The sequence below is a fragment of the Phalacrocorax aristotelis genome, chromosome 2, assembly GCF_949628215.1.
Source record: "Phalacrocorax aristotelis chromosome 2, bGulAri2.1, whole genome shotgun sequence".
NCBI lineage: Eukaryota > Metazoa > Chordata > Aves > Suliformes > Phalacrocoracidae > Phalacrocorax > Phalacrocorax aristotelis.
In genome coordinates this window covers 71,759,349-71,782,328 of record NC_134277.1, presented here as the reverse complement: position 1 = coordinate 71,782,328, position 22,980 = coordinate 71,759,349, and the positions used below count along the sequence as shown (strand labels likewise).

At 43.1% G+C, this 22,980-nt stretch overlaps 1 protein-coding gene across 1 annotated transcript in view; it reads right to left on the bottom strand.

Annotated features, from left to right (window-relative positions):
- Positions 1-4,643: 4,643 nt before the first annotated feature.
- Positions 4,644-22,980, bottom strand: part of NEDD9 (neural precursor cell expressed, developmentally down-regulated 9) — a 39,439-nt gene continuing 21,102 nt past the window's right edge. Inside the window, exons 3-7 of the mRNA XM_075084059.1 lie at positions 12,122-12,223; positions 10,823-10,924; positions 9,151-10,374; positions 8,718-8,807; positions 4,644-7,330 (exon numbers count right to left, since the gene is read on the bottom strand). Of these exons, the coding sequence (XP_074940160.1) occupies positions 6,797-7,330; positions 8,718-8,807; positions 9,151-10,374; positions 10,823-10,924; positions 12,122-12,223 (2,052 nt within the window). The 3' untranslated portion in view covers positions 4,644-6,796. The remainder of the gene's footprint in view (positions 7,331-8,717; positions 8,808-9,150; positions 10,375-10,822; positions 10,925-12,121; positions 12,224-22,980) is intronic.

Here is a 22,980-nt window from a genome sequence, read left to right as displayed (position 1 = left end):
AGGAGGGCTCTGCAACAGCCAGAAGCATGCATGCCCAGCCATGCCCTGACATTTTGACCTGAAACCGTCCTTATTAGCCCTTTGCTCTGGGAGGCCGTCCCGAAGAGGTCCTGGCCACTGACCTGGAAGGTGCTGGGGTGAAAAGCACCCTGCTCTGAACCCAGCAGCTCCCAAAGCAATGCCCTGGGAAGGAGCCTCCTACGAGGTCAAGCTGCTATTTCATGCCCTGCATAACTCTCAGGCAACTGAAGACTAAATATCTGGGTTTTGAATGGAGAATGATGAACTTGTGTTTCCTTAAGTGATTGCAACTGCTGGCAGCATGTCCAGCATGATCAGGCCTTGCTAATGATGTGAATTGCACTCCAAATTTAGCTCTGATTTATTAAAAGTAGAATTGCCTCTGTGCAGTTCGTTGGAGTGAAACTGAGGTCATACAAGTTACTAAGAGTCTGTGCTAGCCCTCATGCTAGCTCCCAGGAGGTTAAGCGTCGTGTCACTCCTGTTCTCTCTGAAGTCAGCAGGTTTATGATAAGGCTGGATTAGATGTTTCTCCTGCTGCCATTCAGTTTATGCAGATACTCTTAAGCCTGGATTCAATGTCATCTTTGAGTTGGAAGAACTTCTGGGAGGATTCGCAGTGCTAGATATAACTGTAGATTAACTTTGATGTTGAAAAGCCACACAGCTGTATCCAGGGCTCTTCAGACAGAGAAAGCTGCTGTCTTGGGTGGAATTTGGGTGCAAATAGCAAAAAGAAATTATTTATTTAAAAAAAATCCACATTATCTGGACAGTCCATCTCTGAGATGGAAAAATCTTCTAGCAGAAAAAGGGCTCCATTGATTTAAGAGTGATGTGTGTATGTTCCTTTTGAAACTGCCAGCTTAACTGAGTAAGATGAAATGAATAGGCACATTTCAGAGTTGAGAGGAATGCTCTGTGTGTCCTCTGAGACTGGCAAGACCCCTTCTTTGCCCTGGAGATGTTCATGTCTAAACATGGACTAATGCTGTGAACAGTGTGAAGGGAGAAAGGGGCAAGGGAGGGTTAAGAACTGCCTTTGGAGTAAACCCTGTGAGTTGATAACGCCTTTTGACTGAGGCCAAGGCATGTTAAGATGGAACAGGCAGCCTGGAAGTGGGGTTCAACAGGGAAAAGCTGGTTTTGGAGCCGAGCAGCTACAGAGGCTTGGCTTGTGGGCAGAAGGAAGGTGTTACTGGTGCAGCAATACTCCGAAGAGTGCTGGCAGTAGATGTGGGAGGGACACTTCTGAAATGTAGCCCAGATGTACATGTCGGAGAGTGCCAAAAGCTCTAGGGTCTAGAAGTTACGGGGGATGTGAAGATGCTGGGGTGTAATCTAGCATCAGATGACGGTGTGGGAACTTGGTTTCCTTCACCTGTGTTGCCTTTACTGGAACAGCAGATGGTGGGTTTGCCACAGTTGCAGCGATGCACAGCAAATGAAAATGTAGAAGCTGCACAGCCCTTGCCTGCAAGAAATAGTAGACGTAGCAGCAGGGGGTTGTGCAGTATGGGGCGCAGTGAAGTATGTCCTGTGTCATATATCAGTATGAATTGATAATTTCTCTAAAACCTGCCCATTTCAAGGGTGGCTTCTGTCTCTTCTTTCTCCCTCGCTCATCATCCTGGAAGAGAAAGGGGGCATTTTTCTAATGAATATGAATTAGTATTTACTTAATGCCTGAAGTAAGGAGCCAACAGTGTTCTGTGCTTGCCACTAGTGAGCGGCAGACATTTTTCCACACCAGACCTCAGGCAGTCATTTCGCACTGACCATCAACTTGGTTCCCAAACAGCAGCGGTTTCTTGGCAACTGTGTGGGGACACTGTGGCTCAGGGAGGAGAGCAAAGAGGCTCTGGTTTCTGTTCTGAACCATTTTGGTAGTCCAGTCCCTCCTTTGTTGTTAGTTGACCTTTATAAATTTAGCAGAGGAACAAAATGAAGCGCTTTCGGGAAGCTGCCCTGCATCACCAGCTGTTTCGTTGTGAGGACACAATGAGCCAGACCAGGCACTCTACTCTTAAGGCTTTTATTGCACTTACGCTCCCATACAGGAATGTCTTTTGTTGGCAGCTGAGAACCGGTGTAAGCACAGAGCCAGTCCCAGGCTTTTTCTCTCCTTGCATGCTCAGGGTGTTTGACAGGAGGTAGGCCGGTGCCTCGGCAACAGTGAGATGAGAAAGTAACTTTTGGGAAAGACTGTGTGATCCTTAAAGCCACGTGGCTCTTTCAGATGAAACCCACACCCGGATAATGCTCAGCTTGGCATGTGGTAGAGGGGGGATGCACTTACCATTGGGTTGGAGGGGTGAAGGATGGCTACACTGAGCAAAGTTGCCCCTCCTGTTCCTGTGTGGATTGTGGCTTCGCCAGTAAATTCTGGAGAGGGGGAGCAGGCTGGAATGGGTGTACAGTCACATCTGTGTCCTGCCACCCCACCTTATCAAGCAATAGTGTTAAGAGGTATTGCCCTGATCACCTCAAGGACCAGTGCATGTGCTACGATGAGGTGGTTTGGGATGCAGCTCACGCGGCAGGAACAGACACCGGGAATGGGACACAGGAGTGTGGCCTGGTGCATTGTAGACCCTCATGGTTGTGTTTTGGACTTGATGCCTTCTGTAGCTGAATTAGATAAATGCTTTACCTGCTGCCTGGACAAGCAGAGAAACTGCCTGTCCCTTCTTATCCCCTCAAGCTCTCACTTTTCACTGAGCAGTGCTTACAGCATGAAGACTGAAAACAAACTCATTTTAGAATGGCTTTGATAATATTGTTATTAATATAATTAAAATATGATTGTTATCATTAATCATTAATGTTAATGTATTTTACAAATTTACAAATACATTAACAACAAAAAGAGAACCAAAGAGAACCTCCATCCTCTATTGGACGTGGAGGGGAACATTGCCACCGAGGATGAGGAAAAGGCTGAGGTACTAAATGCCTTCTTTGCCTCAGTCTTCGACTGTCAGACCAGTTATCCCCAGGGTATTGAGCCCCTGGAGCTGGAAGGCAGGGACGGATCGCAGAATAAACCCCACATAATCCAGGAGGAAGCAGTTTATGACCTGCTGCCCCACCTGGACACTCACAAGTCTATGGGGCCAGATGGGATCCACCCAAGAACACCGAGGGAGCTGGCGGAGGAGCTCACCAAGCCACTCTCCATCACCTACCAGCAGTCCTGGTTAACAGGGGAGGTCCCAGACAACTGGAGGCTTGCTGATGGGACGCCCATCTACAAGAAGGGCCAGAAGGAGGATCCAGGGAACTACAGGCCAGTCAGCCTGACCTCAGAGCTGGGGAAGATTACTTGGTTCATCTTGAGTGCGCTCACCAGGCATGTGCAGGACAACCAGGGGATCAGGCCCAGCCAGCGCAGCTGCATGAAAGGCAGGTCCTCCCTGACCAACCTGATCTCCTTCTATGACCAGGTGACCCACCTAGTAGATCAGGAAAAGGCTGCGGATGTTGTCTACCTGGACTTTAGCAAAGCCTTTGATACTGTCTCCCACATCACCCTCCCAGAGAAGCTGGCGTCTCGTGGCTTAGACGTGTGCACTCTTCACTGGGTAAAACACTGCCTGGATGGCTGACCCCAGAGAGTTGTGGTGAACAGAGTCAAATCCAGTTGGCGGCCGGTCACAAGTGGTGTTCCCCAGTGATGCCAGTTTTGTTTAATATCTTTATCAATGACCTGGATGAGGGGACCGAGTGCACCCTCAGTAGGTTTGCAGATGACACCAATCTGTGCGGGAGCGTCGATCTGCTCGAGGATAGGAAGGCTCTGCAGAGGGATCTGGACAGGCTGGATTGATGGGCCAAGGCCAATTGTATGAGGTTCAACAAGGCCAAGTGCCGGGTCCTGCACTTGGGTCACAACCCCAAGCAACACTACAGCCCTGGGGAGGAGTAGCTGGAAAGCTGCCCGGCATAGAAAGACCTGGTTGTGCTGGCTGACAGCCGGCTGAACATGAGCCAGCAGTGTGCCCGGGTGGCCAAGAAGGCCAACAGCATCCTGGCTTGTGTCAGGAATAGTGTGGCCAGCAGGAGTAGGGAAGTGATCGTGCCTCTGTACTCAGCACTGGTGAGGCCGCACCTCGAGTACTGTGTGCAGTTTTGGGCCCCTCAGCACAAGAGGGACGTTGAGATACTGGAGCGTGTCCAGAGAAGGGCAACAAAGCTGGTGAAGGGACTGGAGAACAAGTCTTACGAGGAGCGGCTGAGGGAGCTGGGACTGTTTAGCCAGGAGAAGAGGAGGCTGAGGAGAGACCTTATCGCTCTCTACAACTACTTGAAAGGAGGTTGTAGCAAGGCAGGTGTTGGTCTCTTCTTCCAAGTAACAAGTGATAGGATGAGAGGAAATGGCCTTGAGCTGTGTCAGGGGAGGTTTAGGTTGGATATTAGGAACAATTTCTTTACTGAAAGAGTGGTCAGGCATTGGAACAGGCTGCCCAGAGAGGTGTTGGAGTCGCCAGCCCTGGAGGTGTTCAAAAAACATGTAGACGTGGCCCTCCAGGGCATGGTTTAGAAGGCATGGGGGTGTTGGGTTATTGTTGGACTTGATGATCCTACAGATCTTTTCCAACCAACCTTAATAATTCTATGAATACAGGCAAGCAGCAATGTTTCCTTTTAATATACTTGGAGACTCTGAAAAGAAGAGAAAAATAAGACCAAGAGTTGCCTTTTTTATATAAAAAAGCTAATTATTAATTTTAAAATGACTCTCTACAAAATAACAAACTGTGATACAGGCTTGCAATAAAGGTTTTCCTTTTGAAAGCACAAGCTATCAACATAACCACTAAACTTAAAAACATTTTCTCATTTTAAGAATATACAGTGAAAAAATAATGGACGAGGAAATCCAAAAGAATCCCAAACAACATGAGTACAAAACAGGTTCATGTGGATTGCTTTTTGACAACTGGCTATCGGTTAGGACAGCCTAAAATAGGATAACCACCCTTTCTGGATGTTATGCCAGAGCCAAGCTCTGGAGCTGATTCGGGCCAGCTGAAGTTGTGCTGGGTCCCACTGGCCTTCCTCGGAACGTTCTGCAGACTCTGGAAGCAACACCATGGTAGCTTCACTCTGAGACAGTACATAAAGACTACAAGATTTCATGCACTGCTGAAATAATTTTGTTATCTAATACAACAAATCCCATTTCAATAAGGCACGTGCTCAGATACAGGAAAAGTTAGGCAGAAGTGCCAGTTTTCTAGGTGCTACTCACCTCATGAGTGTGCATTTATCGGTGATCTGCTCACTGATGCAAACACTCAGAACGCCTCAACACGGCACTCCCTTGAACTATGCAAGGATGGTAGTGTTTGCTTTAAAAACACCAGAATCACCTGGTATTTACCTGAGCTATTGCCCACTTTGAAGCCTGGCTTCTAGTCTGAGGACCACAAGCGACTGGCGTTCTGTGCCTTACTTTTAGCGGGTTCACAAAAGGTAACGAAGACAAATCAGTTTATACATGTTTTGGAGTGGCCTGCGTATGTGGAATTCTAAAGCAGTCTACCACTCTGCTAATGATTTTTAAGGGTCTAAATTGAAAATTACTGGGAAGGATTGTGTGTACTTACTGATGGAATGGGCCCATTAAAACGGGAGGTCATTTTTGGCAACAGTGTAGTGCAGAAGGACCAGCACCTATGCAACAGAATTTGGAGAAAAAGCCCAATACGGAAGTCAGAATTGCAATAGATGCAATTAATTCCCAAGAATATGTCTAGAAAAGTAAGTGCTATTTCTTCATTAAATTGTGTATATGCTATAGAGATGTTCAAATATCCGTTATTTCAAATTAAGCTGTTTTCTTTCTATGTGAATTACAATTTGTACACTAATCCCTCTGAAAAGGACTGACACTTTGAGACATTGCTCATGTGCAGCCTCAAAGATGAGCCCAGTTGATCCTGGGATGCTCTCAGGATAACTCTGAGTCCATGAACAGCAAGGCTTTCAAGCCTGACTGTTAAATTTAATTACCAGTGCAAGGTCATACAAGGTAAACGTGTTTGAATTTACATTGCTGGGAACCCATCCACGTTTTGAAATCCCATGTTGTACAGTTATTAGAAATAGCAAAATTTGAATGCCACGAGATATTAAACATACACGATTCTGCCTTCCTCCTTAGAAGGCTCTGTTTCTTAGATGGCCTAAAAATGTTTTTCTCCCAAATGCTGTACGCCTTGCTTGATACGTTGCTTGTTGCAGTTGTGCATATATGCCATTCAGAATGATTGAATGCTGTACGTAACAAAGGAACATCAAGAGAAGAGTTAAATTTCATGGAATTAATGTATAGAAAGTAATTTCTAAGGGAATGGAGTTCTATGAGAACCATTACACTTGCTTCATGGATTGCTACGAGTAGGTTTTACAACCAAGTCCATGTGCCAAAATCAAGATGGAATGAAACACGAAGAGTGCAGCATCCAGTTAACAAATATACTGAGGAAACAGGCAGTATATACAAAACATAGGCACTGCTTACCTGACGCATAATTTTTAAGGTGCTTAATTAATGTTTTAGGAAATGTAGCAACATATACATATATGCAGCGTATACATATCTAAATGTGTATTCAAAACCTAATATAGAACCAGATGTATTCTCAGATCCCTGATTTCATTAGATTCTCTAACACATAAGAATGTATTTAAAATATTTCATTAAAAATATCTTACAAAAAATTTACATAAAAACAGCTCCAGTTTTTTTGCTTTTCTGTTTCGCCGCTCATGGATTGGATTTCACTGGGTTCCATAAGGAGGCCATTTGGACCAGCGAGAGTTTGAACAGCTGTGCGTAATGAGACAGCTCTGTTACTCGGTCCACCATCTTCTGTAGGGTTGGCGTGTTGGGGTAGTTCAAGGCAGCCATCTTGGTAGCCAGAACAACACTCTTTAGCAGTTCACACAACTGGTTGCTGGAGTTCATCACTTTGTTGCGTATGTCCTGAGTCGTCACTTGCCTCGTGAGCATGTCCCCAATGAACACAAGTTTGTGAGCGCTCAGAATGACAAATTTGCTGTGAGCCACAAAGATTCGGGGAGGCTGAGATGCGTTGACGCAACTGAAAAAGGCGTCAATGGCATTTAGGAGGGAGTTGAAATGAGTCTCACATTGGTCAGAATAGAATAAAAGCAGCTGGCTGTCACGGGAGGTGGCAGTGCTGTTTGCAGTCTGGAGAGCGTGAGGCGGTTTCCATTTTGAGATGTCATTCTCTACCGGCTTTGTGATCTCTTGCTCCAGACGTTGAAACTGATTAATCTGAAAGGCAAACAGAAAGGCTCTCTTCAAAGAATAGTCTCATAAGATATTGTTACATATTACAATTTCACCTTATGGCTCAGGATAACTCTGGGTATCTTAGACTGGCCTTGTGCTAAATAAAAACTATTATATGTGTTTTCTAAGAGCTTTTATTTTGGTAATCAAGCACTTTAGTTACCGTAAATCCAAATACAGAGAGTTCAGAAGAGAAAAACATCTAAAATACTTTATTTGCATTAAAAAGAAACCCCAACACACACCCACCCCCCAAAAAAAGCCCAAAAAACCAAACCAACCCCACCCCACCAAAACCCTCCTGAATTTACAGGCTGTTGCTCATTTGGAATATTCTGGAATCACAGGCGAGAGAGATGGATCCAAGTGGCAGTGACTCCTACGCAATCTTTAAAAAGCTGCTATCTCTGTGGGATTTTGAGATGACAAACCTTTAACTCTCACCTCCACGCTGCTTGTACAATTTTCTGCCATATGATATGACAAAAACATATTGAAGAACAAATGAGGGCAAAGTGACAGCCCTCACTCTTACATGACCTGCTTTTTTAGCGTTAGAAGTTATGTTAAGCGCAGTATTTAATAGTATTGATGTTCGTGGAAGATGTGCCGTGGCATGCCTATTCAGTGTGGTCCAGTGATTAAGGCACACTGGATTGCAGGTCAGGAAAGCCAAGTTCTCAGGCTGGCTTTGTGACTGATCCACAGTGAGACACTGCAGAAGCCTTTCTCCTCTGTGGTAAACTCCTGGAGACAGAGACTGCTCATCATGCATATGCACTGGGCCAATCGCAATGGTGTATTGTATAAAAAAAATAATTAGTCTCTTCAATTGATATGGTTGGAAATTGTTTTGAAGGGAAAGGTTTATTCCTGCCACAAGAGTTGTCATTCCAAACACTGAGAGCTGTGGTTGTGATTCCACTCAGTTACCGAGTGGCAACAAGGAAATGAGCAGGGCAGAGGTGCTGATCTTCAGAATAGCTGCTCTGCAGTAAATACTTAAACTGTCTCTGGCATAAGCAACCACTGACATAGATGCACGGCGTCAGGAAGGTGCTAAAATCTTAATGCTCATTATTTCCCATTTTGTGCATGACAGTGTGTGTCATTGTCCTTTGCATTGATGGAGCCTGTCTGGCACAAATCCCACTTGGAAAGAAACTAACCTGGAGCCACTGTTGCCTTCACCATCTAGCACCTGGGACTTTCCAACCGCATGTGCTGGCACTCGTGCACGCCTTGAAGCCATGAGGCTAGCAGTTGCACGCTGCTAAGGGAAGGGCACCTCCTGCTTTATTTGACCAGTACTCCTTACGTGCAAGGAACACTGCATTTCAATGTGATTATTGCATCTGAGTGAACATACCTGATGGTGCTCTAGCTCTATTTTGCTCTGCTTGATGATATTTTCTTTTTCCAGCAGCTCCTTCTGTTGCCTTTCAAACTCTTCTTTCCCCTGTTTTGCATAATATAAGAAGACTGTGTTAAATCAAAACCGCTCCTGAGCTAGATGACAACTCATAGGTCAAATAACAGGCTTGTTTGTATTGTTTTTTTCACTGGTAGCGCACCGCTACGAGTATGGAGAAGAAAAGGATAGTGTGGCAGAGCAAAAGGCTATTGCTATTATGTATGCAACAGTCTTATTTGAAAGCAAGTAATCAGCCTGGTGAAATTACTCTTGAATGTGTGTTTGCATGACAATCTGATTGCTACCTTCCTGTGAACAGCTTTTGCAAACAGAAGCATCAGCAACAACTACTTGGTCTTGTGCAGACAAAAGTTTTGGGTTTACCTACCTGCAGGTGAACGTAATCATAGTCATCCATCCAGCTCTTTTCTGAGCTCTCACTGGTGGTATTGTGAGGGTGCTGACCTTTACTCAGGAGTGGAGGAAGGGAACTGCAGTGATTCTGTGCTTTTTCTCCATGATGCTGCATATGAGGATTGTCATATACATAGTCAGGTGTGTTCATGATATTCTCTGGTATGTTTTTGAAACGTGAGCTGCTCAATGACTGTTTGAAGAGCACCTCTGCATTGACACTGATGGTAGTGGTCAGTTGCTTGGCATCATCCGGGACTGTCCTTGCCACCATAACAAACCGATCCAGGTCATCACACTTGTTCTGCAGTCTGTTGACAGCTAGAACATTCAAAGACCAGTTGTAGCTGTTCAAGTCGTGACTGGTTTGGGTAAGGATCTGGTGAGAGTCCTCCAGCCTTTGCACCTCCCTCCTCATTTTGTTAAGGAGGCTGAACTCAGACAGGCAGGAGGCATTGGCTGCTGATCCTTTTGCAAACTGAAGGTACTCCAACAGCGACTGCTCTACCTTATCCACAGCAGTGTGAATTTCATTGATGTGTTTCTCCATATATCCATAAGACCGCCAATCTGCTGTAATGAAGGCCATGAGGTTATTGACAGCTGTCTCTACCATCTGCTGGAGGCAATAAAGCCTCTCTATAGCAGTGTCTGGATCAAGGATTAGTCTTTTGTCCTGTGCAGTTGATGCTGAGAAAGAAGAGTCTTTTGATGTTGTTGAAGATGTGGACATGTTACTCCTTGTGCTTCCTGTGCTGGAGAAAGACAACCTCTTTATCCCATCAGTCACATCCTGTAAGCCTTTAGTGTCTTGGAGGACTGGTGGTGGCACATTATACACACCTTCTCTTCCTTCTGGGATGAGACTTTCACTGAGTCCCATTTGTTGTCCTGGGAATGCAATTCCCCTCGGGGTATCATAAACATCTTTTTGAGGGGCAATTTGCTGTCCAAGAAAATGGTTTTGATGGTTCATAGGGATGTCATAAATATTCTGTTTCTCTGGCACTCCATCCGGCAGTAGAAGGCTCTCAGGAGAAAATTTATTAGGTTCTTTCCCAGTTGTTTTGGTGATGGAAGGAGGAATATCATATACTCCTTCTGGTCTTACACTGTGGCCCGCTGGAGATGAAAAATCCTGCAAATTTTCCCTCAGGCCTGTATCATTTCGGCATGCAGATGGAGGTGTAGCGTAGACCTGAATCACAGAAAGCAAACCATGAAACCTGTGACTAGAATAGCAAAATATTTTACATCTTCCATATAGCCTATAAAATGCCGGGATGGAAGATCTGCCGTTGACTTTCATGGAGTCAGCTACTTACCCTGAGTTTGACCAAGCGTCAGTTTTAATGCCTCACTGTTTAACATTCATCTTGATGCAATCTCTCATAAGCAGTAAAATCCAAAAAGGCAGCATGCCGCCACAAAGATAATGTAGGTTCTAATTATCAATTCACACTCCATAACATTAATAATTCTGATGTAGTGCTTCACTCTACCAGTTTTAACAGTTTAAAAACCTAAGGAAATCTTTAAAGTACTGAATCTCCTTTCCCTTCAGGATCATACAGGAACTCTTTTTTAAACACGTCTTTGGTCAGACATGAAAATACAGGATCTTGTGGAAACAGCATAATACTTACCCCTTTGGCAGATGGTATGTCATAGACTGCTAAAGCTTTTGCTTCTTCCACAGGAACTGGAAATGTAGACCCCTTAACCAATGCGGGGGGAATGTCGTATATCTAAAGAAAGAATAAATTGGTTACAGAAACAAGTCACCTCAGGAAAGCTCTGACCTCAGATGAGTGTTCTTGGTTTCCATGTTTCATCTCAAACAGCCTGAAGATGATCAGAGCTCTTCAGCCTTGTTTCATGTGGGAGAGTTGATTGAATCTGCCCGGTATTTTGGGCAGTTAGGAAGAAATGCGCTTTGCTAGGTCCCCTCCGGGCAATTGTGCGGACAGCAGGCTGGAGAGATGAAGTCACAGCGGACTTCATCCCAAGAGTTAAACCAAGACCAGCCTATTACAGATACCTGTTGGGGTGAACAGGGAAGCAGTATATTCATGTGACCAGAACTGATCACACTCTTGCTGATAGAGATTAGAGGGACTGAGGAATAAGCTGGTACTAGCACATGCTAAACTCTCTGAAACTAAGGCTGCACCATCAGCATCACCTATTTGCTTTATTGGGTGCAGTCTGCTGTCTTACTAGCAGAAAGTACAGCTGTCAGATGATTCAGGTGTCCAACTTGGTGGCATGTCCTAGATTTCAGTGGGTTCTGCATGTGTTCTAAGGACACTGTCTGAATGTCTCTTAATCCAGACTTCCCAACAGTTCCAGCCATTTGGTGTCAGTCTGTTTTACATAATACTGGGCTTCAGTGTTGCTCCCTAGAGGAGCTGCTCTGTCAAAGAGCCATGGACAGATGCAAGGTTGTTAAGTTACAGGTCCTGCAAGCATCTACTCTAGGTGCCTGTGGTCTTGGGGATTGAATGCTAAGGGTGTTCCCCAGAACAAAGACGTATTTCAAGTTCAGTGACATGGTGCGTTAGATACGTGATGAAAACAATTCCCTGCATAGTAGGTGTTCATCTATGCGATAATTTTACCCTTACTGAGTGCATTACTGTCAACTATGCAACAATAAGAGGAAAAAAATTGTTCCCAGGCAGCAAGTTTATTCTGTTTAGATATACTCTTTGATCAAAACACAGAAAACAAATGGGACTTTTGCATTTGGTGTGCTGCCAAATCTTAGTCAACATCAAATACAACTTTGAAATACTTCTGTGCTCTGTGAATAAGCCACTGCATCTAATTAAAACAATTTTTTTCTCTGAAATGAGAGAATTTGCTTTGGTCATAAACTTTTGGTAGAAATTAATCACCTTTTGTGCCCTGTCAGTGCTGTTGGCAGTTTTATTGGTACTTACCCCTTGGAGAGGGCGAACAGGGGGGATATCGTAGGTGTCCTTCTGGTATTTGGAAGGGAATTCATAAACATAACCTTGTCCTGACCTGACTGGAGTTATTACCTGTGGGATAAAAGAAAAAGAGGAAATAAAAGCCTTTGAGGATCTTGGCATGCTCCCTCTGTAGCTGTGCAGGGTATAAACAATCCAGTATGATTAACATTCATGCTTTATGTGGCAATGTTAGTAACATAAGTCTACATATGCTTCTCACAGTTGAACATTGCAAAAGTGCTATTAGTATCCACAAATGCACTACCTTTCCCTTCCAGACCAGTTCTGACACAGCTGCTTGCTACTGCTACAATATCTTCTATTTGTCAAGCACAGGTTCTCCAGCAGGCCTAATAGAGCTTGGTCCTTTCTTCCCATTGACTGTCCATTAGAACAGACCCCACGATGTGACTGTTACACCACCCACTAGCTGAGATCAGGGCTATGTACCTTCTGCTCCTCCCACTAAGGTGCTGAGTGTCCCCACTTACTGACAGAAGCTTAAAATACTATGTTCAGGCTCTGGGGGTCTTTGCCCTTTGCTTGTGGAGGTATTTTCCACCTACTCCAGCAGGACATCTTGCGTTACTGTGCTCCACAGCACAACAGCCTAGATGACTGGGTGTGAGCTGTGGCTTTGGAAATTCTTTACATAGAAAGGCTGTGCTTAAACCTTCCAAAGCAGGACATTCAATTATGCTGTCTCCATTTGGTTTGTCCATATTAGTGGCTAAGAGATAGGAAATGTTAAGCCATTCTTGAAGTATATAAAGCAAGAACAGCCTCTGGGGAAAAAAAAACCCAACAACCTTAGAATTTTTATTTTTTGACATTTTTCTAAACCATTAACTACCATAATGACTTAAAATAAAATTTGGTGAAAAATAAATGCCTTACGTCTTGGACAGCATCTGCATGGCAGAATTTCAGTACAGTGTGGTATAAATGAAATCTTACCTAACCCTCAGAAAGAGCTGGGTTTATGGTGGAAATGCTGACACCTTAACCCCTGCTGGTGTTACTTAGCTTTAACAAAAAATATAAATACACCAAAGGCATAAAATGACAAGTTACATATGCCCATACAAGATGTGGCTTTGTCCTCAGCAGGGGAGAATTCTATACCAGAGGTACCTAACTGTCTTCAGAAATGTACGCAAGATGTAGAACAGAGTTTCTGCCCAAATGCTCAGTGAAGATCCTGTAACAGTTTTTGCTGTAAGGAACCCTAGCATCCTGGCCAGATTTCACACTGCATTTTGCTTGACTGAGGTCTGCAGGAAAAGTCCCTGATGCTAACCTGCTACCTCTTCTCTGCTATATTAACAATGCAGGCTTTTATTCTTTTTACTTGCTGCCCAAATATTGCTGCATAATCTCTGGCCCTGTACCATGAAACAATCACTGGATTTTCCCCGAGGTGACTGCCGTATCAGTTTTCAGTACAGGTCTGATTCAACATGGGCAGCCCAAGGCAGTGCGCCTGGTAGTGCCAGCCTCTGCACTGACTGTGTGTGCCTGCGGTGAGGGAGGAACATCCACGCCTAGCAGGTGGGGGAAGACAGTGGGTTTTACGGCTGTTTTTCCTTGAATTAGCGTCAGAGGACAGGGAAGACAGGAACTGGAAGCAATATGGTCTCCAGAGCGCTGGGTCAGTTTGCTGTCTGTGACAGAACTCCTGCTGGGTGTGGGGTTAATAGAGCTTATGTACATAAGAGTTTTTTTAAAAAGAATCTAAAAATGTATTGAATTTATGACTGACCATTCCTCTCCCACGGTCAGCTACCACACTGTAAAAGATACCTACAGACAAAACCCTTATGAAAGTTCTCCCTTAAGCTACTGGAAGTTCCCCTAATGGACACTCCAGACATCACCCCTCCCAGGCCGTTCTCATGTAATGCTGGGATTAATGTTGTTTGCCTGAGAAACTTCTAGCTTGTATCAACATTGCTCCCTCACGCCTTTTCTGTCAGTGAGGGCTAGTGATCAGACTAGCATAGTTTGCCACATTTTTTTGCATCTTTTTTTCAGTTGGATGCTGCCAGTCAAATGCTTTCCACCCAAGTCAGGAACAGAAGGATTTGGTTTTAAGCAGTGTTTAGTCAGAGGTTCCTTCCAGGGGCTCCAAAATTACACCATGGTGTTGCTTCAATAATGAGTCATTGGGTGTTTAAAAATGATCTTCCAGGAGAACAGACAATGCACAGTAAAAACAAAGGGCTGCTTCCTAGGTAGCCCACCTCCACAAACCCTTTTGCTACTGTGGACACTGTGGCATTAGGTTGCTTGCTAATATGCTGGGAAACTGCTTGACCATCTCTGAGCGGGGAAGGAAAAAACAAAACCCAAAAACCCCAGACCGTTCATGGCAGGCAACAAGATGCTCCATGCCAGCCCTGGAAGTGGGGAGGACAGGTGCACTGCTGCAGTTTGGCTCTGCTTTACGTACTGATTGTAAGGTAAAGCCTTCCAAGTCTGGGAGTCAGGCTGTGTCAGGCTCCAAAAAGATGAGTACTGGCCCCTCAGTCTGAAATTTTTATAAACCCTTGCTCAGTTGTGGTCTACTTCAGAAGCTGAGCTCTATCCTAAGCCCAGATCAGGAGTCTGAGTTGAACAGATCTCCTCCAGGCCTTAGATGTGTGATGCTCCCCTACAGCCCTGCCTACGGAGGAGATGTACAGCACCTGTTGCACCTCTGCTGCTCTTCCCTTCCAGCACTTTTTATTAGGTTAAACATCCCTCTGGACTACTTGCTCTTAGTCAATTCAGAAGAGAAGCTGCTCAACACCAAAGCATATCTGGAGTGAACATTTTGTAACAGTAATTAAAAGAATACCCATGCTACTTGACGAAGTGAAAACATGGAACATTTGTTCTGACTGTCATGTCCCCAGGACACTAGTACTTCACACGGGAAGCCAGGACATGTGGTCGCACTGCTGCTTCTGTATGGGGAAGAGGGAGGCAGCTGGGTAGGTGAAGGATGAAAGCTACCAAACCCAATAGTTTTAGTACTTTTGATTTCAGGTATTCACCCACAAATACGTTTTATTAACTCGCTGCTTCTGAATGTGATGCTCAGTCTTTTCAATGCATTGTTGAACCATTTTTTTAATGGTTTTGAATGTCTGCTGGCAGTTTAGTCTTGAAGATGTACTTCAGAAGGAAGGAGGTGGCTGCAAAAGATAAGTTCCCTTTTTCCCACTTCTGGAACAGCGATAGCAGCCCCCTCTGGTGCTTAGGAATTTATTTTCTAACAAATGTCACTGACCTTCAGGCCTCATGAGTATTCTTTTTCCTTTTACTACTTCTCTTTTAAGAATGCCTGTGGTCATCTGAGTTTAAATAATCCTGCATTTCAAACCAGCAATTTTCTTTGTTTACGTGTTAAAGGAAACAGATGGTGTTCCCACAAACTATCTAGCCCAACATTCTCAAAACATTGTTAACCGCTTAATCCATGCAGAGCAACTAACCAGGACCAGGTTTGGCTCTGGTAAAACATGTAGTGAGCCTACTTCAAACTTTCAGTACTGCAAAACAAACACAACTGAACAGAGAGTTTGTTCTGTTCTTATTGAAGACCACACTCTTCCAAAAGCAACTACTTGGGTGTTTTCCATGCCAATGGCATGTTCTTAACCAAGAAAAAGAGCTGAATGGGCACGTACTTTGCAAAATATCCAGTCCTGTGGTTCGTTAATGTCTAGACTGCGCTCTTCCTAGAAAGGTTGGACTAGATGATCCCTGAGGTCCCTTCCAACCTGGGATTCTGTGATTCTTCCTTAAATATAAGGGATAAAAAAACCCGTTCTGTTTCTTCTAGGATTAAAATGGATGTTAGGCTGCAATAGAGAACCCTCCTAACTAAGACAGCAACAAGACAGTTCTTGTGCTTACAGCAGGTGCACGATACTAGTTTACATTGTTTAACAAGAACAAAGAGCATATAAACCTACTGAAGCCAACAGGATTACTATGAATTTATAGCACTGTGGAGGGAAGAATTTGGCCTGTTCCTACGAACAGCAATGCCCGATATGCAAAATGATGGGAAACAAGCTTTGCTGAGTTCTGCAGGTGAGAGAACTGAAGCAGAGGTATGTTGCATCTCTGCAACACCTTGCCCACCCAAACCACAGGCAGACAGGAGCTGAAAACGGTAGCGTGCTATTTCCCAGTATGGCCTCTTAACCCCAAGAACCTACTGATGCCTGCTGACTACTTTTAAAATAGATCAGTACTTTTGGGAGCTAGAAAAGAAGAGACATGTGAGGTAAATTTTATATATTTATTTTAAATGTGGATGAAGAATTGTATTAAAATATATTTCCTCCTGTGATGCTCTCCTCTTCAGCCCATGGGTAGCTTTCAGCAGTTGATAAGCTATTGCCATCAACTGCTGCTAAGCTTACCTGTCAGTCCTCTATCTATTAAAATCAGCTGTAGCTTAGCCTAGGAAGAGTCCTGTCCTGGAGGAGGCCAAGTGGTGGTACATAAAATGGGACTGTTATAAAACCTGGACATGGGAAAAAGGAATCAAAATATAACTAAAGGAAAAAGATCATTTTTGGCTTCTGCTGTGAAGCATTTCTGTAAATTTAATACAAAACTCTAGTTGTTGAAATTCTGTTCCTAAGCCTCTTAGGTGGATATATACAAGCTACCTGGGCTCTCTTAGGCTTGTAAGGAGAATGAAATAGCTAAAGAGAATATGGGAAAATTATAAGAGAGCGAGAAAATTGGGGGGGTGGGGGGGACGACAGGGAACTAATGCCTGCTCTCTTGAACTCCTAGTCATTTGGAAGGCAGTGGCAAGAGCCATTGAACGATGCTGGATCAGGGAACGAGCTACCTCTTGGCCCTTCTTTCTGTGTCGCCACATGCACTTAGGAAGCTAGATGTGTCTCCTTAAACGTTTTTTCTTGGTAAGGGTCCTGAGGCTACGTTGAACTGCAAGAGGGTTGTGTTAAAGAGAAGAGTCTCTAAGGTAGTCCGGGTATTTGAAAGAACCTGGCTAGCTGGCTAAAACTGTCCTTTTTACAGAAGGCATAGTGTCTCCTCTCCTGTCTTTTGCAAGCTGCATCAAGATTTCTAGTGACTGGTAATTAATTTTCTGATGGTAATACCTATTGTATCACTCAGTACTGTCTGCTGTAAAAAAAAGAGCAAAAATGTTTTTACAAAGCAGTAGCCCTGACTTATTATTCGCTCTATATGATGACATACAATGTGCTTCCTAGTTGTCAATGAGTAAAGGTTGGGATTTCATTCTCACATGTGCTAAGGATACTTGCTCCTATAAATGTTTGGTTTTGTAAGTTGCCATAGGTCTTTGGATTATCAAATCATAACACTTTGTTTTAACCTAAATAATGTATGAATATTGGGCCACTATAAAATGCTCTAGTAGAGTATTTTCTGCCAAGACTGAACTGTTGGAGAGCTTTTGATCAAGGCTCACTAGCTGAAAGAGAGGGGAGGAAGCCTATAGAGGTATTTCTTCTAATGCACCAGGCTTGTAGCTGCAACTATGAGCTGTTTTTAGTGCTATGAGCCCAAATGTTTCTGCAAGGCAAGATGAAATCAACAGAAAATTACTATTTTTCTTTCCTGGCTGAGTTATCACCTCTGCTGTGTGGCGGAAAGAAACACAGTATCAACACGCATAGTGACATTGCCGCTTGTCCTGATCGGGTGTTCCCCAGTGAGTTTTCTGAGAAGTATGATTCAAGATGTGTCAAGATAGGGATACATGATAAATACTACCCTGACACAGAGCTGATTTATGGTTCTTGATGTTGCTTCCATCTTCAAAATACCTGCTTATTTTCTCCTATGCTTCATGTCCATTTGTTGCCCAAGACCTATATCTATGAAGATCTGCTTTTGTGCTGTAACTGTACGTGTTCTCAGGGCTAACGCATGTCCACATGTCACTGATTCATGGTGTGTTAATTAAAAATGCTTACCTTTGCAGGTTCAGGGATTTAAACAGAAACTTTAAAATGTGACTATAAAGTGCCTCACCAGTAAATGCCCAGTCTTAAAAAATGCCCCATGGTATTGTAATGCAAATAACAAGTAATGAAAATGGGTATTAAACCTTTCTTCTTCTGAGGTTCTATTATTTCAGTCAGATTTATGCAGGTTTTGGGTTATGAGTCTTGAAGATGTAGAGCAGAAGTTGTGAAACTGATTTAAAATAAAAAATGGAACACCATGAGCTGGTCTTGATTCAAACTGCTGGTGCCATGGGTATAGCCCACTGCTTTGCTACTAGCCTATTCCCCACTTCTCAACTTCTGGTGTGACCCTTTCCATTAACCAGCACAGAAAAGCAGGTTCATTACACTATTTTTCAGTTTTGTATTTTTCCTATATCTAAAGTGCAGGTTTATTGTCCTTTTTTTTTTTTTTTTTTAAAATCTATGGAGTTACATAAATGACCTAAGCTCCAATTAGCATAAAATGACAGGGCTGTATTAAGTGTAGTGGAATGGTGCTGACTTGCATCAGCTGTAGCTTTGGATTATGGCGTTGAATTTTTGCTCACTGCTGGTGTGCATGATCACAAACTAAATGCAGATAGAAACATCCATCTCTCTACAGACCTTACTGAATGAGTGATACAAGGCACAAAAACGCTCAACAATTTCGTCACTGACAAGATTTTATTACTTTCTTTGTTTTAATGATGCTTTTGTGACCTGATCCTGCTCTCACTCACACCAACTCTGGGGCTTTCTGCCAGTTGCGTTATGAGCAACATTTCTGCTTGTTTCAGTGGAACAGGCTTGGTGCTGGCTGGTCTTGACTTGCAAGGCTGACTGGGAAGGGATATTTCCTAGCTTCTGGTGCAGTCATTCTTGCTTACAAGATGTGATTAAAAAGAGCACTTCTGAGGACATCCCATTTTTTGAGAGGAAGAGAGCAAGACACCCAAAGCATACCTGGTACTATTAAAAGTGCTGATAATTTAAGAGAAGTGTCAAAGAGGATACTTGTCCAACACTCTCACTCTGAGTTTTACCAGTGCCATCCCTGTGACAATTACTCATTTTTACAGACGGTGACGACATCACTTCTGCATGTGTTGGCCAACAGGGCTCATGAGCTGATGTGTTACTGCACTGGTGATAGAACAGGCATGCACCCTGAAACAAATGTCTGTGGATGGATCTTAGAAACAAAATCCCCAAATTGTTGTGCAATAAGTTCTTCTAGTGGAGAAATACATTCATCTGATAAAGCATTCTCTGGAAACTTGTGATTAAATTTGAGTTAGACTTTTGATTAATGAGAATGGTGTGGTGAAACTCGGCACCTCAGCATTTTGGTACCTTGCCCGTGATAAATACTTAAAGCTGCGTCTTGCTTTGGCCATCCGAGTCTGTCTAGTCTTCTAATTTTAAAAAGGCTGTCACATGAACAACCATTTGGCAAACATGCACTTGTTTTCTATGCTGGTAATACTATGACTGTCTCATCTCAAAGACAGAAGCCTAAATTTAGGGCAGGTTTGGAGGAGGAGAGGAAATGAAAAAGGATGAGAGGATGAGGTGCTGGGAGAGGTAGGGCAGAAAGCAGTCCTCCTGTTATGAACAACATGAAATCCTAAAGGCTCTCAAACAATTAACCAGTTTAGTTCAGTCCAAACAACTCATTTTAATTCTTTTGAGGAGCTTCATCTTATTTCTGTTATTTCTTCCCTCCTATATTGAATTTCTAGTTGGAAAGTTGGGGGTGGGGGGAAGCTTCATTTGGGAATTGTTGAAGTAGGGTATTTCCATGACTTCTTCCTTCCCTTCAAATATCTTCTTTCTTTAAGGCATTTCTCAGAACAGATTGTTCCCTGTCACCAGTTTCAGTTGTGGTGAACAGGCATTTCCCAGTGGGCAAATGATGGTTGAGATTAAGCATTGCCAAAGAGTTTCAATTCCACAAGAGTGCTCTCGGAGGTACACTTGGGCAGAAACAATGGAAGTACCCCTAAACCATTTAGGTTGGGAACTATGTTGCTCTGAGAGAACTAGGCAAAGAAAACCTTCCACCAGGAAGAAGCTCAATTTAATTTGATCTGTAGAGGTTCTCTGGCTCACAAGCTATCCTCTGGCTCCATTTCTGTATGGGTTTCTCAAGGCAGCTGTAGAGACAAGTGCTCCTATAACTGGTGTTTAGATTAGCATAGCTTGCTTTGGCAAGTTTATGGAAGGTATAGACACCTTTTAAACAGATATAAATTCCATCCTTAATTGCCTGTTGCATCTCTATAATAATTATACCAGACTGAGTGTGCATGTAAAAAAGTTGTGATGATAAGATCCAATGGGAATATGTCAGTCCTTTTAAGGATTAAGGATGGACTGCCTTATGGAAGGTTTCTGCCTCCTAAGAGCTTAACTGTATTAATTTCACTTCTATTCCAATGATCTGCTTTGGGAGAAAACTTAATTTATATTATTTTTTTAAAAAAATGATACAATATTACCACTGCTATTTAAAAAAGAAAAATTGAAACATTTCATGCCAGACACATGGACTGATGATATTCTGATGCTAATTAGTCTTCCTCCAAAACAAAACATCTACAAAAATCATCGAATGCCTGCAAAGCCTTTAGATTTCAATAGAACTATGTCTTCTGACCATCAGCAACCCATTTTTGTCTATCCATTTCCTCTCTCCAGAAACCACACTTCCTCCTTATGATGACATTCGCTTTCTGAATAATTGGTTTTCCACTCATGTTTTTGTAACATGCTCTGCTGCTGTGCTTGGGTTTTAGTACTTACAGGGAAATTTAAATTACCCTAGCTTTAGTGTTTGGTTAGTGTATTTTCAGATGTAATCAAAGTCCAGTTAAGTTTCTAACCACTAAGAAAGAGCCCATGATCTTGCATTTTAGTTTTTATTATTGTTCATTTTTAGCTAAGGTTTGATCCTGCACTAGTGCCTGTGCAGGCATATTTGTGTCCCTGGTGACCTCAGTTGTTGGATGAGATTGCAGGACTGGCTTTTTTCTGATACTACAGGGAAAAAATGCATGCCGCTGGTCTACAAATAGAACTGATTAAAAAGAGCCCTGTGCTTAGGGAGAAACAGGGAGTAATGTTGAGCTCATATGTTTGCTCAGCCTAATAAAATGCAGTCTTTTTCCTAAAATACTTCTCTACAAATCACATCACTGACTAACTACTGCTTACCCTGACTTGCGGATGAGGGTTTCTTCACTCAGTGGTTTTCATGGAGACCACTGAGAATAGACTAACTGCACAAGCTTTTTATCAGTAAAATGGCTTTTCTCCTATTAATGTCACAGAAAGTTAAAAGTGAAACTCCCAAGTCTAAGGAGAAGGCTGTGTGCTGTTTTTACCATTGAGTTTGCATTTAACTTGAGAGAATTTCAGCCTTTAAGAGCGCGCTTTGTGAAACAGAGCACTGACTGTTGAGGTATGTGTTACCATTCCTGCTGCACTCAGCAAATTTGCTGTGTGTTTAGCACTTTTAACACTGAAGCAATATTTTGTTATGAGGGATACAAATCCCCAAAGTAGAATTTGTAATGTGAAAGCAGAAGAAAAGAGGGACTGTAAGATGACTGTTTGGGCTCTTTAAGTAAACCATATCACAGGAAGCTGTGGTATTTCAGACTTGAGGGTAAATGGGGACATTATTTTGTCTTGGAATGTAAATACATTTTGCCAACAAACCACAAAATACTAGATATGCACCCATTCTTTTTCATGCAATGCAACTCTTTTCATGCAATGCAGTTCTTCATATATCTGCCATGCAACTCTGCTATGCTTAATGTATGTCTCTTTTTACCTCATAAATGTGAAAATCGGCAAGAAAAAAGTTGATAATGTAAAGGCAGGCTTATTTCTGGAACAAACGTGATATGCAGCCATTTGTTTCCTCCCAGCTAAGACAGTACTTGTTTGATTGGAAGGAAAAATGTCATAACACAGCTAACTGGCTTCTGCTACTGAAGCCTGTGCCAGAACTGTCAGGGTGGTGCTGCGTGTGGGGTGCTGTTTCCACTTGCTCATGGATTCAACCAACATGAAGACCAGGGAACAAGGTCCGTTCCCTTAGCCATGGTTTACCCAAACCTCCTGCTGAAGGCAGTGAACCCTTGAAAAAGGTAGAGGTCACAAAGGTGACGGGTGTGTGAAACCCTTGATCTGTCAAGGGCATGTTTATACTTGGGAAATAGGCCAGGGATGCTCATGTGTGAATATGATTTCCTTCCCTATCCTGCTTTATCCAGTTTTAAAAGGTGGATAAATCTGAGTGTTTCCTGAACTGTAAAGTTCTAGTTCGAACAGAGCAACAAACAAAAAAGCTGGTATGTTCCAAGTTGGCATTAATCTCTATTTTCCTTGAGTTAGTCCATGCCTTGTGGGAGCTGTAGTTCAGGGCTGGTAACCCCTGCAGTGCAACTCTTTCCTGGTCAAACAGCTGTGGTGTATCAGCCTCATATTCTGTTTTGTGCTGATCTCCCTTGATTGAAAGTTCTCCTGAAAGCTACTGGTTCCTACAGAAAGCTTTCAGAATGTGCCAAAATGGTTTTCCAACAAGGAAATGCTTCCCTTAAATTTTTTGGTCAATACTATTTTCAGGATGGCAGAGACAGCACAACAGATCACTTAGGGGAAACACTGAACCAGAAAGTGTTTAAATTACAGTGGTAACTTTTTTTACATATAGGTTTTCCTAGTTTAAAGCCCATGTGTGAACTAATGATTAATCACAGATGCAAAAAAGACTTTGTGCTTTGACAGCATCTTTTCCAAAGGATGTTCTCAAAGCAGTCT